Source organism: Eptesicus fuscus, chromosome 12 (genome assembly GCF_027574615.1).
Source record: "Eptesicus fuscus isolate TK198812 chromosome 12, DD_ASM_mEF_20220401, whole genome shotgun sequence".
Taxonomy (NCBI): Eukaryota; Metazoa; Chordata; class Mammalia; order Chiroptera; family Vespertilionidae; genus Eptesicus; species Eptesicus fuscus.
The window spans coordinates 29,419,088-29,436,034 of NC_072484.1; the positions used below are offsets into that span (position 1 = coordinate 29,419,088).

At 56.7% G+C, this 16,947-nt stretch overlaps 1 protein-coding gene and 1 long non-coding RNA gene across 7 annotated transcripts; one reads left to right on the forward strand and one right to left on the reverse strand.

Moving 5' to 3' along the window:
* Positions 1-6,420: 6,420 nt before the first annotated feature.
* Positions 6,421-16,157, forward strand: SLC4A11 (solute carrier family 4 member 11). Of its 6 annotated transcripts, none has more exons than XM_054724375.1 (20): positions 6,421-6,579; positions 8,236-8,280; positions 10,564-10,716; positions 10,847-10,896; positions 11,166-11,397; positions 11,480-11,561; positions 11,797-11,920; positions 12,284-12,496; positions 12,571-12,664; positions 12,765-12,890; positions 12,972-13,085; positions 13,176-13,308; positions 13,560-13,633; positions 14,033-14,276; positions 14,352-14,458; positions 14,545-14,713; positions 14,811-14,984; positions 15,149-15,344; positions 15,431-15,600; positions 15,727-16,157. In XM_054724375.1, the coding sequence occupies exons 2-20, from the start codon at positions 8,250-8,252 to the stop codon at positions 15,788-15,790; spliced, it is 2,550 nt and encodes an 849-aa protein (XP_054580350.1). In that variant the 5' UTR covers positions 6,421-6,579; positions 8,236-8,249; the 3' UTR covers positions 15,791-16,157. The 6 variants fall into 6 exon arrangements, with proteins under 6 accessions (XP_054580350.1, XP_054580352.1, XP_028000523.2 ...); XM_054724377.1 differs by lacking the exon at positions 6,421-6,579 and adding an exon at positions 6,625-6,854; XM_028144722.2 differs by lacking the exon at positions 6,421-6,579 and adding an exon at positions 7,721-7,948.
* LOC129150976 (uncharacterized) lies at positions 11,990-13,645 on the reverse strand. The gene is made up of 3 exons (XR_008557770.1): positions 13,527-13,645; positions 12,424-12,515; positions 11,990-12,162 (listed from the first exon to the last, which is right to left on the reverse strand). It is a non-coding gene; the product is annotated as an uncharacterized LOC129150976 (long non-coding RNA).
* Positions 16,158-16,947: the final 790 nt, after the last annotated feature.

Here is a 16,947-nt window from a genome sequence, read left to right on the forward strand (position 1 = left end):
CACCAGGCTCACTAGGGAGTTGAGCCCCCCAAAGAAGAGCTTGCTCTCCAAACCATCATTACACATCACCCTACAGGCCACCCCTGAGCTTTTCCGTTGAAATCAGAATCCTACTTGATTTTTAAAATTTTGCTTTCTGCTAGTTTTTTGGGGTTTTTTTAGTACAAGTGATAGCAAGCACAAAGTTATTCCATTGTGGTGGTGGTGATCTTTAACCAAGGGGAAAAAAACTTTTAATTGAAAACATTCTGTCCACTGAGACTATTTCCCCCTGCAGACCGAGAAACGGCCGCCATTATTTGGTTCTGTAGTGCCCCAGCACACCCAGGGACACCAGTGTTCCATAGCAGCTAGTTTAAGAATCCTTTTATTCCTCAACAAAAGGAAAATCACATAATGTGGGGGGTGGGCTGCTGCCCCACGTTGGTGAGGGTCAGAAGTGGACCAGCTAGAGAATGATTTTGAAGGAACAATTGACAAGACAAAGTGACTAATAAGACAAGAGTGAAGAGGGCGACCTTCAGGTGGAAGTGGAAAAAGCCAAAGTGGAAAAAACCCCAATACTGAAACAATTCCAGAAACTTTTTGTTTCATCCTCCAAAAACTTGAAGAAAAATACATTTTGTTTATTCACAAATTATTACTGTTTTTCCCAGGCCTCTGCATTGCTAAATTGACCAGCCAAAATAACTTGGGGGGCGCGGGAGGGGGGGAGAGGGAATTGCATCAGGGTCAATAAATTTTATGTCAAACTAATAAATGACTATAAATCTGTAAAAAAATGCTAATCAAATAAAGTGTGAACTTATTTCCATTTTATCCTACAATTATTACTGCTTTTCCCATACCAATACAGAAGTTTAATTTTTTTTCCTCTCATGGCTTCAAATACTTAAGAAACTTTATATCTTACCCCGAAATTTCATGCCTGGATGAATGTACAAATAATAGCAAAATAAGGACAACAGGAAGAGGAAAGATGGTTAGATAACCAAAAATTCATGGAAATTTCTAGCTAAAACAACTCCATTTCAACCTCATTGTTTTATAGATAAAAATTATCATAGACTCAAAAAGACCTGAGGGTGTTACCCTGTGCCTTCCTGCTAACTTTCCCTACCCAGTGCATCCAGCTTCCTGCCAGAAGCCGGGTGCAGCTCGCGGGAAGGTCTGAAGTGGTGCTGAAAGCAGCGTCAGCCCTGAATGGTGGGCTTGAGGCAGGACCTTGGGCAGCCCCTAGGCATAGGGGACCAGTGAGAATGAGAGCCAGGGATGTGGAGGACATGGGGTACACAGAATGGCCACGGAGGGCAAGGACGGCCAGGGGGGTAATATTCCACCCAAACTCTTACAAGGCTTCAGGTGTGGGTGATGGGATTCAAATAAAATAGGGCCTGGGGTTAGATGAGGGTGGGGAGTCAGCCCTGCAGCTTTTATCCTCGGGTTCTCTGCACCCCGCAGCATGTCCTGAGGGGCTTGTTGTAATGCAAACTTCTGGGGTCTTCAGAGGACCTATCCATGAAAATCCTGGGCCCAGACTGCGGATCTGAATTTCAGCAAGCTCTCGGTGGGCGGGACTCTGATGTGATACACCTCTGCCTTGGAGGGTCTTGCTAGGACAAGCCATGAGGCATCAACACACACAGTGGGGTGGTGCGTGGTTATCGCCTGGGGCCGCTGGGGAAGGGTGGGCGAAAGTAGGCCAGTGTTGGGTGGTGTCTGTCCTCTAGGAGGTTCTTGGCTGAGTTGCTGGGCTGTGGAACTGGACCCCAGGTCAGAAGACAGAAGGCGGAGACAGAGACAGGGGAGGACCGTGGAGCAGTCCTGGAACCTCCTGCCCAACAATCTGCTGGCCAGATAGAATCATTGAGCATAGAGCCAGTAGACCTCTGTCCAGTGCTAGGTTCTGACTGTGAGTATAGATGGGAGCAGGGCATGGGACTCAGGGGATGTTGTCCTGATGCGAGCAGGTCCTTGGTGGCTTCTTGCCCTCCTAGCTGCCCTTATGGAGCCTGGTTCTTTCTCTCAGAAGGGGTAGGTGGCAACTGGGAGAGGGCTTAATGCTGTTTCGTTGGGTACCAAAGGGTCTTTCTCCCACTCACCAATAGGGCCTGCAGATGTTCCTCAGGAGAGAGGGGAGGGGAGGAGAGGCCAGTGGAGGCCACGTTCCCTCTCCCAACCCCCACCAGCATCACCAGAGGGACAATGTGGGAACAGCATGGGCTGTCTGCTGTGGGCAGCAGGAGCCCCAAGAAGCTTGTAAAACTGAGTGACTCCAGGGAAAGCTGATGGCTGCAAGATGTGGGAAGCCACATTTGACAAGGATCCAAGGAAGGCACAGACAGAGGGAAGGAGCCGACAGGAAGTGGACATAAAAGGACTTGGTAATGGCTGTGGAGGCCAGGGTGCGAAGAAGGAGGCGGAGGGAATCAGGAGTATCTGGCTGGAAAACCCAAGCGGGAATGCAGGGTGAAGAGGTCATCTGGAGGGCTTCATTGGCTCGAAAGCCTCCAAGACACATGGAGACATGGATCACGCGTTCAATACGTCATAGGCTTATTGAGCACCTGCTATCCTAGGAGCTTCGCTGTGAAAGGCGAGCACACAGCCCCCCTCTCAGAGAGCTCCAGTCTAGCCAAGGGGATGGGGCCCAGGCAGTAGAGTAAGGATGAATGAGGCAGTGCTTCAGTGAGGGGCCGTGCGGGCCTGTGATAGAGGGCACAGGCACCTACTTCAGGGGGGGTGACCGGGGAAGCCTCTCTGAGAGCAGAAGGATGAAATGAGCCATGGTAAGAGCTGTGCACATGCCTTCAGGCACCACACTCTCAAGGCCTCCAGGCAGGTGGGCTGGCTGTATGGAAGGGACAGCCAGCAGCCACTGTGGCTGGAGTGGCACTCCCCTGGGAGCAGGAGGTATAGTATGAGCTGAGAAATAGGCAGGGGCCTTACCCCACCCCCTACTCCCCTAGGCCACATCAGGGAGTTTTGGGTTGTTTTTCTAAGTGCCATGAGAAGCCATTGAAAGTGGAGAATGAGCCGAAACCGGTTTGGCTCAGTGGATAGAGCATCAGTCTGCGGACTGAAGGGTCCCGGGTTCGATTCCGGTCAAGGGCATGTACCTTGGTTGCGTGCACATCCCCAGTAGGGGGTGTGCAGGAGGCAGCTGGTCGATGTTTCTCTCTCATCGATGCTTCTAGCTTTCTATCCCTCTCCCTTCTTCTCTGTAAAAAATCAATAAAATGTATTTTTTAAAAAAAAGTGGAGAATGAGCCCTAACCAGTTTGGCTCAGTGGATAGAGCATCGGCCTGCAGACTGAAGGGTCCCAGGTTCGATTCTGGTCAAGGGCATGTACCTCGGTTGCAGGAGGCAGCTGATCAATGTTTCTCTCTCATCAATGTTTCTAACTCTCTTTTTTTAAAAAAAAAAATATATATATATTTTATTGTTTTTTCTTACATAGAGGAAGAGAGAGGGATAGAGAGTTAGAAACATCGATGAGAGAGAAACATCGATCAGCTGCCTCCTGCACACCCCCTACTGGGGATGTGCCCGCAACCAAGGTACATGCCCTTGACCGGAATCGAACCTGGGACCCTTGAGTCCGCAGGCCAAGGCTCTAGCCACTGAGCCAAACCGGTTTCAGCATGTTTCTAACTCTCTATCCCGCTCCCTTCCTCTCTGTTAAAAAATCAATAAAATGTATTTTAAAAAAGAAAGAAAGTGGAGAATGAATTGTGGGTTGGGGGCAAGTCAGAAGGCCAGATGATGGACCAGGATGGAGGTGCAAGTGGGCAGAACTGTGCTTTATTTCTAAGGTAAACCCAACAAAACTTGCTCATGGATCAGATGTGGATGAATTGTTGTGACTCCCAGGTCCAGAGCACCTGGGTGAATGGTGGACTCAAGAGCTCTATTTTGCATGAATTTTCCTTCCTTCTTTCTTTTATTTTTAAATATATTTTTATTGATTTCTGAGAGGAAGGGAGAGGGAGAGATAGAAACATCAACAATGAGAGAAAATCATTGATCCGCTGCCTCCCGCACGCCCCCTACCGGGGATCAAGCCCACAACCCAGGCCTCGGACCGGAATTGAACCCGGGATCCTTCAGTCCTCAGGCCAATGCTCTTATTTGCTGAGCCAAACCAGTCAGGGCTATTTTGCATGAATTTCATTTGAATTGCCTGTTCGCCATCCAGGTTGGGGGTGGGGAGTAAATAGACTGGAGCATGTTGCAGTCCAGAGCTCCCTGATGGTCAGCTGTGGCTGGTTGAGAGCCATGGGTTCAGGGGAAGATTGGCAAAGGCCAACCCCCAGGGCCAGGTCAGAGGAGGTGGGAGGGGAAGTAAATGTTGCAAGAAAAAGGAGGTCCTCGTGGCGCTGGGTGCTGCTGGAGGGGGGAAGGGCTGGCAAGAAAGCTGAGGCAGGGTGACCTTGACAAGAATTTCAGTGGAGTGAGGAGGACAAAAGACGGGTGTGAGTGGGTCAAAGGGAAGTAGGGAGAGGGTGTGGAGACAGAGGAGTAGAGATAAGGAGAAAAATGCTCTGAAGCGCAGCTGAGGAACTGGGTGGTATCTGGAGCAAGGAGTTCAAGGAAGTGTTTTGTGTTTTGTTTTTTAATGAGATGCTACAGAATCACTTCTCACTTCAGACTAAAATCTGCAGGAATCAGCAGCACAGGGGAAAAGTGAGTGGAACGCCATTACGTGGCTTATGGAACCCAGCACTCATGGTTTTTTCCACAACCCACTGAAGTCTGAGACCCCAAGGGAGGGAATGAGAGGAGTGTGTGTGCTTATGTCTGGGTTCCGGAAATACCTGTCTGTGTAAGGAAGGAGCCAGTGGGGCACAGGTGGGGAGATCTCAGCCTCTGATCCACAGACAGAGGGCTGGTGGTGGGTGGGAGGACTAAAGGAAACAGCTTCTCTCCTGCAGCAGGGGCAGAGCACCTGAGGCTGCGGTGGGTAAGGGGGTCAGTGCTCGTTCCTCTGAGAGTCAGGTCCATAAGCCACTGGGAGAGGCCTTGGCTGTGGGCTCCTGTTTCCTGAGATGAGGGAGGAGGAGGCTACAGTAAGAATGAGGCTGCCCCTCCAGTCCAGATTGGCTTCCTGGAACAATTGGGTTGGAAGGTCTAGGTGTTGGACCTCCAGGGAGCTGCTGGTGACAGAGGGACACTGATGCAGAACGTAGGCTTTGCCCCAGAGAGGCTGGGGGCAAAACGGGTGACTTTTCAACACACACATCCCCAATCCAGCCTTGTTCCCTAGGCAGTCAGCCTCTCTGTTCTTCAGTTCCCCCTCAACCTCCATCTCTCACCCCTTGACTCCAAAGTCCGAGCCCAGAGCTGTGGGGTTTAGCTAGAGGATGGAGTAGAAGGGTACCCAGGATGGCTCTGTTTCTCCTCCCAAGTCCTGCTCACCCCAAAGAAAGAAGCAGGCAGCTATCTTCCTCAGCATCTACTACCGTAGTAGGGAGCAGGATGCTCACGGCCATTCCCACCCTGAAGCCATTCATCTGCCTAGAGGGGCACCCTAAAGTCCTTCCTGTCTTGCTGTGGGACATGAACCAGGTCAGTCTCACTCACCACGTCTTTGCACGGGGCTCCCCCAACACTCCAGGAGCCCTGGGGGCTGCAGGACAGCCACTCGCAGAGGTGGGCTCATCCTCTGCTAATCGGGGCCAGCCATCCCCAATGCCTGCAGAACAGAAGCTCAGGACTCCATCCCAGCAGGTGGTGAGGGCAGGAGTCGCTGCTAGTCCTTGGGCTGGTGGCAAGGGTGGAGGGGGTCTGGGGTGAACACTTAGGAGATCCTGGGTCAATCCAGGGCCCCAGGGTTGTGGAATCATTTGCTGAGAAGGCCAGGTCAGGGTTCGTCCCATGGGCTGGACTGGCCGACCCTGTCGCAGATCGTGCCCGCCGGCCCGCGCGCACCACCACCAGCCCATACAGGCGCGCGCGCGCGCACACTCACTGCCTCCCTCTCCTAACAAATGAGGAGCCCGAGAAGGTGCGTCCAGGGCCGGGACCCCGCCCGTCCAACAAGGAAAACTGGGCGGCGGGGCCATCTTGGGAAGGAAAGAAGCCGCGAGCCAAGACCTTGACCCAAGAGAAAGCCGAGGGCGCGTCGACGCCGGAGGCGAAACCCCGAGGCGCCCCGCGAGCAAACCCGACGCCGCAGAGTCGGGAGGGCAGCCGGGCCTGGACGGAGCCCAGCGAAGGCGCGTCCGCCCGTCTTGTTAGTCCAGGCGCGCTTCCTGGAGGAGGAGGAGGAGGAGGAGGAAGGTTTACCGCCCGAGCAACTGGGCAGAATGGAGGGGGCGGAGCCGGCGGCGGGCCGGGCCCAGCGGAGGCCCCCTGCCGAGAAGAGGGGGCGGCGGCCAACGGCACGTTTAAAGCCGGTGCGGAGGAAACCCTTCCCCGACCTGCTGCAGAGGCTGGACTCCGTGGGTCCCTGGGCCCAACCGGTTTCTTCGGAGAGGCCTGGGCGGGCGCGCGGGCTCGCAGAAGCCGCGTCTACACGTCTGGCTTAGTCGCCACGCGCTTCGGGGAGGAGCCGGTCCGGAGCTGAGAGGGCGCGGGTGAGGGAGCGGAGCGGGGCGGGCGGACGGGACCCAGTCCCGGGCCGCACGGCCTCCCGCACCGGGGCGGGGCGTCTGGGCGGCATTAGGACCCAGGCGCGACGCGGGGGTGTGCCCCCAGCTCCCTCCGGTGTCCCGCCCGAGACGCCAAGTTTGGGGTGCCGGAGCCCGGGGTCGGGAGCCCGGGTGTGCGTGCGTGTGTGCAGCCGTCCGGCAGCCCATCGCCGGGACCGTCGCCGTGGCCGCCAGGCGTGTGTTCCATTTCCAGCCGTGCGGTGGGTGCCGGAGCCGGCGGGCACGACGGCGAGCCCGTCCGCTCTCCGCAGCGAAGGCGTGCGAGGCGGGGACTCGGGGCCGTCGGGGCCCTGGGGCATCGCGGGTGCCACCCCTGCAAGGGCCCTGGGGCATCGTGGGCGTCAGGGTCGTGGGGGCTTTCCAGCCGGGGGGAGAGTCCGGGGGTGAGTGGCCCGGAGGGTAGAGAGGTGGTGGAGAGAGGCCCAGGGTAGACGCTGAGCACTGAATTAATGCTCTGCATCGCCCTCTGGAGATTCTTAAATTTTGGAACAAATGACGTGGCCCGTGGAGGGCTGGGGGGCTTGGAAGTGGGCGGGGCAGAGCTGGGGGTCCCTAGCCCCCGAGCGCCGGGCTTCACTTGACGTTCCGCGCGGGTCTGCCTATTGGTGGGGGTCCCTGGGCCTCTGACCGACGGGACTCGGACACCTGGGGTTCGTACGACGTTTATTCGCACGTGGGCGCCCGGGGCGGGAGTAGGGTGTGCACCGCCGCCACCTTCCGCAGCCCAGTTCGCGCCCTGCTTGCCTGTGGGCATCCCGCCTCCTACCCCCCGGCCCCCAGGGTCTCCGAGCCTAGAGGCGCTTTCCTCTCGGGCACGCGATCCTTTCTGTGGCTTCCTTCCTCGCACAGCGCGGCACGAACACCCGCGACCATCCGGGGCCCGGCGTGAGGAGCGCGCACAGCTCCCCCTTCCATCCCCCTTGAGGACCAACGGCTCCGCCTCCCAGGAGGCCCGGGACGTGGGTGGCGGCGCCAGGGAAGGAGGCCGTTGCCCCTTCGGTTTCCTGTGGCCCGAGCGCGTGAAGTTGGGGGCTGCACGTGTGATGGGTGCTGATGGCCGGGAGGGGGGTGGGGGGCTTCCCAGCCCAGGAGAAAGCGTCCAAGAAGAGCAGTATGCCCGCAGCAGAGCTCGATCCCAAGTATTGGGCTTGGCAGCGAAGGAAGAGCCAAAGAAGTGTGCCGGATAATTCAATGAGGGTGGAGGATTCCTCCTCTCGCCAACTCAGGCCCTCCCTCCACCAGTCCAGGAGGCTGAGGGATTCTGCAACCAGTGAATCCTTCCCTGCCTCACTGGGTACTGTTAATTACTCTTGGAGAAAACATGCTGAGAACATCTCCGCCCCCTCACCTGGGCAGTCCCTAGCAGATGGGCTAAAGAATCACTGGCGTGACTTCCTGGGGCCCCTCCCTCCTACTGTCTGTCCTCTGCTCCTTTTTCTCTGAGGTTGGCCGGGGTTGGGTCCCTGGGATGGTAAGAAGAAATCAGCAAGGGATGGTTGGGGTGGAGAGCAGATGGGCACTGGAGACTGGCCACAGCCGGTTGTTGGGGCTGGTAACAGCCGTTCTTGGCTTTCCTTGCAGAAAACTCTTCCATCATGTCGCAGAATGAATACCTTGAGGATGCGGGTGAGTACACTCAGGAATGGGTGTGTGCCTAGAGAGAACTCCTTGATCCAAAGTATCTGGGAGTGCTAGTCCAACTGCCTGGGTGCCATGGCATGGGCCACCTGTCTGTGGTCCTTTACTGGTGCTGGGATGCCTTTGGACTCTGCCCTGAAGGAGTCTGTGGTGTGGTTAGAGAGGCAGCTGAAACCGCCTGGACAGGGACAGGTCTGGGAGGGCAGTCCTTTGGTCCTGGGAGGGCAGGCTGCTCTCTCTCCTGGGCTATACAGGCCGTCTGGTGATGTCCCGTGGTTCACGTTTACAATGCTTTGGTTATCTAACCAGCCTTAGGCCAAGGATTTAGATGCTTACATTCCTCAGTCCCTGCCCAGCCCTGTGAGGGAGAGGCTGCCATTGTCCCTCTAAAGAGATGTGACTCTACTTCTGTGTTCCCTGCTAACTCCGGTCTAACTTTCCCATCCCTGTGTCTCCGGGATGGCTCTGTGCTGCCTCTCCTGTGCCCAGACCCGGGAACTGGCAGGGCCATCAGAGAGGTGTCTAGTGGGACAGTGCTTAGACAGACTGGTGATGTGCTCTTACCAAGGATCCATAGGGCTTGACAACCTCATGTGCCAGGCTGCTAGCAGGCGAGTTAGGCATGTGGCTGGGCTAAGGATGGAGGAAGGAGCTTTGCAGGGACCTGGTAGTGTCAGCTGGGGAGGTCCTGGGGAGAAGGGGGCAGTGTGAGGGACAGCACGGGAATAATGGATGCTTTGGGTGACAGGGGAAGCTGGGGCAGGTTGGGGCTGAGAACCAGGTTGTCAAAGCAAAGGAAGCTTGGCATTGGGGAGGAATGAGTTTTTCGTGGACATGAGCTCCATGATAAAAGTCAGAAGGACACTTTTTTTTTTTTAGAAGGATACCTTTTGACCTAATAGCTTTGCTCTGGGATCTAGGTGCAGAGCAGACCTCAGGCTACGGTTCACCAGTCCATGGGGGCCTTGACAGGGGAAGCCTTGCACCTCCTGTCCAGGCTCAGCACAGGACAACGTAGGGGACAGGGCCTGGGTTGTGCAGAGGAAACCAGCACTGCCTGGCAGGTGTAGGCGTGCTGCTGACCCTGCCCTGTCCCTGCACAGGTGTTAGGTTTGGAGGGTCTGAGCCACAGGGTCCTTTTCCTGGGATCACCCACAAGTGGTGAGCCAAAAGGGACCCAGAGTCAGTCAGAGGTGCCAGCTGGGCCAAGAGTGAGGCAGCGCCCTAGGACTTGCCAGAGAAGGGTTCTGTGAGCCTTGAAGAAGGCTCTCTGGACCTTCTACTCAGAGGGCAGGAGCTGGCATGGCTGGGGTGCTGGCCAACTGGCCTGAGGCCTGAGAGATCGAGGTGGGGAGTGGGATTGGATCTGAAGGGCCAGGGGTCAGGACATGGGTAGCAGGTCTGTCTCAGACGGCGATCCCAGAGGCTGTGGGGAGCCCCAGCAGGGCTTGGGGAAGATGAGGACATTTGCACCTCACCAGGAAACCTTCTCATAGGAGGGAGCCAGTGCTGTGGGGCAGTTGCAGTAACTGAGAGGCAGACCAAGGGTTCTGTGCTCTGGGAGTCCCAAGGTGCCACAGCATGCCCCTCTCCCACCATGGGATGAGGCCTCTTCTGCAAGTCCCATCCCCGGTCAGTCCTCGGCTCTGTTTCTCAGGCTCTCCTGCTTCCTGGGTCTTGTATGATGTCTGGACTAGGTCTCTCAGCCTTGATGTTTGCCCCCAGGCCTTACCTGGGAGGAGGTGCCTTAAGACCCTGTTCCAATGACGTGGGGAAGGAGGGGTCTGGATACTGCAGTGGCTCTGGCTTCCCTTGGATCCCATCTGGGTAGCCAGGCAGGTCTGGGTCCTGTAACCGGGAGGTTCTAGAGGGCAGGGGTTAGGCAGTCATAACTGTGTCATTACACCATGTTCTTGGCTCAAAGTTTGTAGAATGAACGTATTTTTTTTTTCTGGTTGAAGGATATGGGTCAGAACAGTGCAAGGCCCTGGTTCCTGTAACTGAAAAAAGTTGGTTGAAGGTTGTTGGGTGGGGCTGTCAGCCATCTGCCATACTCTGAGGGGGGTGGGGCCAAGACTATACACTCTATCCACTTGGGCCTGAGGCTGCCTTCCTGGCCTACGCGAGGCCTCCCCGACCGCTCACTGAGAGTGCACCAAGAGGGACAGCCCAGGACAACAGCTCCTTGGTCGTGAAGTCCCTTTTGGGGTGTAGCGCTGACGGCCAGGCCCTCTTGGGGTGTCTTTTTCTCGGTGGTGGTTGGGTCTCCAGGCTACCTCAAGTGTGACACAGATGATGCCTCTGAAACCCACGAGGAGAGCCTGGCAGAAGAGGCCTTCAACACCGTCAACTCCTCCATTGTGTCTGGCGAGAGCATCCGTTTCTTTGTCAACGTCAACCTCGAGGTGCAGCCCACCCAGGCTGGTATGGTGGTTGTAGCAGGGATAGACTGCGGGGAGGGCAGGGGACTGGAGACCGGGCAGGTAGGCTCCAGTCCACCGAGAGAGACCCGAAGACGTGGGTTGGTGCCATGAGCCATCTCCCTTTTTTCTAGCAGAGAGTGACTTGCCTGGTGGCTGTGGGCTTCTCCACACCTCTCGCAAGGTGAGTGGTCCATCTGCAGGACAGGAGGCACTGGGTCCTGGGCCACTAGTCGGGGCTGGAGGTGGCTGCTCCCCTGAGATAGCTCACGCTGCTCCCCTCTCGCACTACACAGGGAACTCACACTAGCCCAGAGCTCATCTGGTAGGGCCTTCCCTTCTGGAAGGGGCTGTTGGTCCTGGCGGGAAGGGGCAGCCAGGGAGCGGCCCCCATGGAGGAGAGGCCAGGTAGTGCGGCAGGTCTCACTCATGGGCCTGGTGGGGTCCCCACAGTACCTGAAGTTAAAGAACTTCGAGGAAGAGATCCGAGCGCACCGAGACCTAGATGGCTTCCTGGCGCGGGCCAGCATCATCCTGAACGAGACAGCCACCTCGCTGGATGACGTGCTCCGGGCCATGGTGCTCCGCATAGTCTACAACCCCCACACCATTGAGCCGGACTGCAACTTGGACATGCTCATGGCCATGCTCTTCACTGATGCTGGGGCTCCCATGGAGGGCAAAGGTAAGGCCCATCTCCCATCCTTGGCAGGGAGGTCAGGGAGGTGGGCCAGCTGACCTCCTATCCCCCTACACCCTGTCCTCAGTTCACCTGCTGTCAGATATCATCCAAGGAGTCACTTCCACGGTCACAGGGGTACAATACCAGCAGTCATGGCTCTGCATCATGTGAGTTGCCAGGCCGCCACATTGGGCCTCCCTACATATCACCGTGGAGCCAGGTATCCCATGTCCCCGTAGAGGCTGGCCAACCCAGTTTAGGGGGAGAGGGTGTGAGCATTCCCATCCCATTTGGTCATCATTTTTATCCCTAACGGAAGTCACTGGGGGTCCAAGTTAGGTACTCTGGGTGGGATTCCCCGACCAGCAGTGGCAACTGTGTGCCCTCCCCTGTCCCTGCCAGCTGCACCTCCAAGTCCCTACATAGGCGGCATGTGTGCATCAGCCGCCTGGTTCGCCCGCAGAACTGGGGGGAAAATTCCTGTGAGGTGCGGTTCGTCGTCCTGGTGCTGGCCCCACCCAAGATGGTGAGGAGGGGTCTTGGGGTGGATTCCTTTCTTGGGGAGGAAGGTTCCAGGCTACCTGGCTGTCTTCTTGGGGGCATCTCTTCCATGTGCTGGAGTACCCCACAGTCCTAGCGTCTGAAGGTCTCATTCCACCCTGTCCCTTCATCTCGGCCATCCTGGGTTTCTCTGTAGCATCTTGCTAGGTCCTCATCAAGCCCTGACTTCCTCCAGAGATTGCCCAAAAGGTTGTATTTCCTTCCTGACTGAAAAGAGATATTTTTAAAAATTATTCAAACAGGGGCCTTTCTTTGGCTGCCCCAACCTAACTCTTCTAGTTGGCTGACAATGACTTGCAGATGTGATTCCCCCATTTCCCACCCCCAGAAAAGCACCAAGACTGCGACGGAGGTGGGGCGCACCTTTGCCACCATGTTCTTGGACATCACTTTCCGCCAGAAACTCCTGAAGACCCACACAGAGGAAGAATTCAAGGAGGCCCTAGTACATCAGAGACAACTGCTCACCATGATGGGCCAGGGTCCAGGCCCCACCGCATTGAGCTACAGCAGAAACTCCAGCTTCCAGAAATCCCAGCATGTACGGGGTCAAGGTGGGCCTGGGGAGGGGGGGTGCAGAGCATGGGCGCAGAGCTAACAGGCACCCTGCTATAGCCCCTGCAGCACAACGATTTCTTCCCTGTGGGGAAGGGCATCCGTGAGGACCTCGCCCGCAGGTTCGCCGTGTACTCACTGGACTTCACTGATGGTATGTGCTCTGCAGTCCCCTGAAGCTCGGCCTGTGTGGCTCAGACCGTAGGACAACACATATACCTGTCCAGCATCCCCAACACTCTGTCCTGTCCTAGGCATTATCGGGAAAAACAGGACTGTGGGCAAGTACATCACCACCACCCTGTTCCTCTACTTCGCCTGCCTCCTGCCCACGATCGCTTTTGGGACCCTCAACGATGAGCACACCAAAGGGGCCATCGGTAAGGGACCGGAGGTCAGTGGGGAGTGCTGGGAGGGAGGGCCCAGCGTGTGGTGCCCGCCTGACCACCCCACTCCCTCAGGTGTGCAGAAGAGCATGGCCGGGCAGAGCATCGGCGGCCTCCTGTATGCGCTCTTCTCTGGGCAGCCGTTGGTGGTGCTGCTGACCACGGCGCCTCTGGCCCTCTACACTCACGGTGCAGTGAGGGTCGTGGTAGGGAGAGGGTGCCCGTGGGCCCTGGCCCTGGCCAAGTCCTGACCGCCCACCCCTGTCCTGCTGCCTGCAGTGATCCAAGGCATCTGTGATGACTACAGTCTGGACTTCAACACCTTCTATGCATGGATAGGCCTGTGGAACAGTTTCTTCCTTGCGGTTTATGCCCTCTTCAACCTCAGCCTGATCATGAGTCTTTTCAAGAGGTGACAGGGCCTTCCCTGAACCGCTGGGGCCTCTGAACTCGAGGGAGACCAAGGCCAGGGATCTGGTCAGCCAATGTCAGCCTCTGAGGTCCTATAACCCTAGAGGGGATGGGGCTCCCCCAAGGAGAAAAGCCTGGAACTGGTCCTCTTCATGGCAGTAGGAGGTGGGGGGGGGCGGGTCATACTGAGGTTCAGGGAAGCTTTCCCCCACAACTTACCCCCATCTTATGAGGCATATCATCCCCTGGCAGGTCAACAGAAGATATCATTGCCATGTTCATTTCCATCACATTTGTGCTGGATGCTGTCAAGGGCATGATCAAAAGTGAGTATTTACCTAAAGGCCACTTGCTGCAGAGGGATCTGAGTTAAGATGGGGGATTGTAGGCTGTGGCCAGGGCAGTCAAGCAGCATGCAAGCTAAGGTTGTTCTCGTGCTCCAGGCTGCTCTGGGGAGCAGCAGCCTCATGTGCTAGAGGGTGACAGGGCTGCTTAGGCAGGGTCAGAGGCACTGGGCCACGCAAGATGCACTATCAGACAGGGAGGGACAGCGGCAAAGGGTGGGAGTAGTGGGTGGATGGGCAAGTCGATGGGGCCAGCTTCCCCTCACTCCTCCCAGATGCCCATTCTCCCTTCAAGGCCCCTCCATCCCACATCTAGGAGGAAGCTGGGGCCCCCATCTCCCAGAACCCAGATGGCTGAGGCCTTTTGGCCTATATCCATAGTCTTCCAGAAGTACTACCATGGCGACCAACATGGGAATCGCAACTTAGGTCACAATTCCCTGGTTAGCCTGCTGGACCTAGGCACCAGCCTCAACACCAGCTTCCACACTGCCCTCAACACCAGCCTGAACCCAGAGAGCAGCCAATTAACTGAGCAACCGCATCGGGACACCGCCGTGCTCAGCCTCCTTATCATGCTGGGCACGCTCTGGCTGGGCAACACCCTCTACCAGCTCAAGAAGAGGTGAGGGGGGCCTAGAGGTAAGGGGATGGAGACACAGCCCCTGGACCAGGCTGATACACCCTCCTCTGTCCCCAGCCCCTACCTGCACCCCCACATGCGGGAGATCCTGTCAGACTGTGCCCTGCCCATCGCTGTGCTCACCTTCTCCCTCATTGGCTCCTACGGCTTCAAGAAAATTAAGAGTGAGCTGGGACGGGACCGGCATGCGGGTGGGGTGGGGTGCCTCCGTGGAGTTGTAGGCTGGAGCAGGGTCTATATCTTGCTGCAGTGAGCAAGTTCCGCTACAACCCCCGTGAGAGCCTGTTTAAGATGGCTGAGATGCACTCGCAGTCCCTCGGAGCCATCTGCAGTGCCATGGGCCTCGGCTTCCTGCTCTCTATGCTCTTCTTCATCGAGCAGAACCTGGTGGCTGCCTTAGCTAACGCACCAGAGAACAGGTTCAAAGGACTGGGAAGGGAGGGCTGCGCAGGGTGCCCCCCTCCAAGGAGCCAACAGGGGCTCTATCCGATACATGTTCCTGCCTTTCTGCTGCAGGCTAATGAAGGGCACAGCTTACCACTGGGACCTCCTGCTCATCGCCATCATCAACACTGGGCTGTCTCTGTTTGGGATGCCCTGGATCCACGCTGCCTACCCCCACTCCCCATTGCACGTGCGGGCACTGGCGCTGGTGGAGCAGCGTGTGGAGAGTGGGCATGTCTATGAGACGTGAGTGTGACAGTGGCCTCTTGAGGCCTGAGGCAGGAATCACATGGGCCCTAAGGTGGATAGCCGTGGGAGGGATGTGGCCCTGAGAGCCACAAGTGGCCCAAGGTGGGGCATGGCCCCCTTGGACTGGGGCTGGAGGTGATGCGGTCTCTGGGCCCACACAGGATCATGAATGTTAAGGAGACGCGGCTGACCAGCCTGGGCGCCAGCATCCTGGTGGGCCTCTCCCTCCTGCTGCTGCCCGTCCCGCTGCAGTGGATCCCTAAGCCTGTGCTCTACGGCCTCTTCCTCTACATTGCCCTCACCTCCATCGACGCCAACCAGCTCTTTGAGCGTTTGGTCCTGCTGCTCAAGGACCAGGTGAGCATCTGGCCCTGAGCGAGGGATGTGCGTGGGAGATACAGCAACATCAGACCTCTCCACACCTGGTTCCCTACCACCCACAGGCCTCATACCCACCCACCCATTATATCAGGAAGGTGCCTCAGAGGAAGATACACTACTTCACGGGCCTGCAGGTCCTGCAGCTGCTGCTGCTCTGTGCCTTTGGCATGAGCCCCCTGCCTTACATGAAGATGATCTTCCCCCTCATCATGATTACCATGATCCCCATCCGGTACGGAAGGGTGGGCAGAGGGCAAGTGGGACCAGCTGGGTGGAAGAGTGGGGCTGCTAAGATGGGGCCCTCTGCCTTCTCCCTGATTCAATCTTCATCTTTCTGCCTACTCCCTCCCCTCCTCAGCTACAAACTGCTGCCCCTAATCATTGAAGCCAAATACTTGGACGCCATGGATGCTGATCACTGAGCTGCTGACTTGCAGGCCCTGGCCACACCCTGTTGGTTGGTCCCTCCTGGTCTTCCGGGCCCGGCTGTGACATTCTGTGGGGAGGCGTGGGTGTGTTGGAGTGCTGCTCTATGCTGCCCTCCTCACAGCTGTCCCAACGGCCGAGGGCGTGTGTGCATTGTGGGGGTTCCTTGGAGTGTGCCTGCACTTCCCATTGCCTTTTGCTTTGGGTCCAAACACTGCTCAGGGCAGCTTCTGCCCAGGGTGGGACTAAGTAAGATGGATTTTCTTTTGATAAAAGAGTCAGATGCCTGAAAGAGAAACCATTTCCTTGATTGTATAAGGAATTTGCTGTATGCACATTAGAGAATAAAGCTCCTGTTTCTATGCTGCTATGTGCTGTCTCACCCCTGTAGCCTGCCCCAGCCTCTGAAGGCCACCTGAGTGCCGTGGGGAAGGGGCATAAAAGGGAACCATGTGTGTAGAGTGGCATTTGTGTGCTGTCACAGTGAATGTTGGCCCAACAGGGAAATGAAGATCCAGGCGGCCTTTGTGCTGCCAGGAACCTACAGGGGAAGTGTCTGGGAACAGAATGTGTGAGGATCCTGAGGAGCGGGCTTGGGGCCAGTAAAGAGCATGGCTGGCGTGGGGAGATTAGCGGGCTGACAGCAAAGGGCTCTGGCTCTCAGAGACAGTTGCAGAGCAGCCTGATCGGAGACTGAAAACAGGTGAGTAGGTCAGATTGGCAGTTTTGAACTATCTGGTCTGCTGAGTAGATTCTAGAATTTATAAGTAGGGGAGGTAGGGAGGGGAAAGGGCTGCATCCTGCACCAGGGCACTGCTGGTGGGGGGAGAAGGTACCATGTTTCTGGCTTGGTCATTTGGTGGTTGGCCAGGACCCATGACAGTGGCAGCAGGCAGGGGGGAGCAGGGACCACGGGTCTAAGGCTCAGGGGAGCGCCCCTGTACGTACCGGGGAGCAGCAGCAGTGGTAGGCAGAGGCTGTCTCACAGGCACCCCATCACATCACCTTTTAGGACTGACTTGATAAATACACCACAGACCAAAGGAGCAGATGAGAAGACATCTGCTACATGTAAAACTAAAAAGGAACTAAGATCTAGATATACAAAGAATTGCTGCAAACCAACATAAGATGGTGACTCTGACAGAAGAGG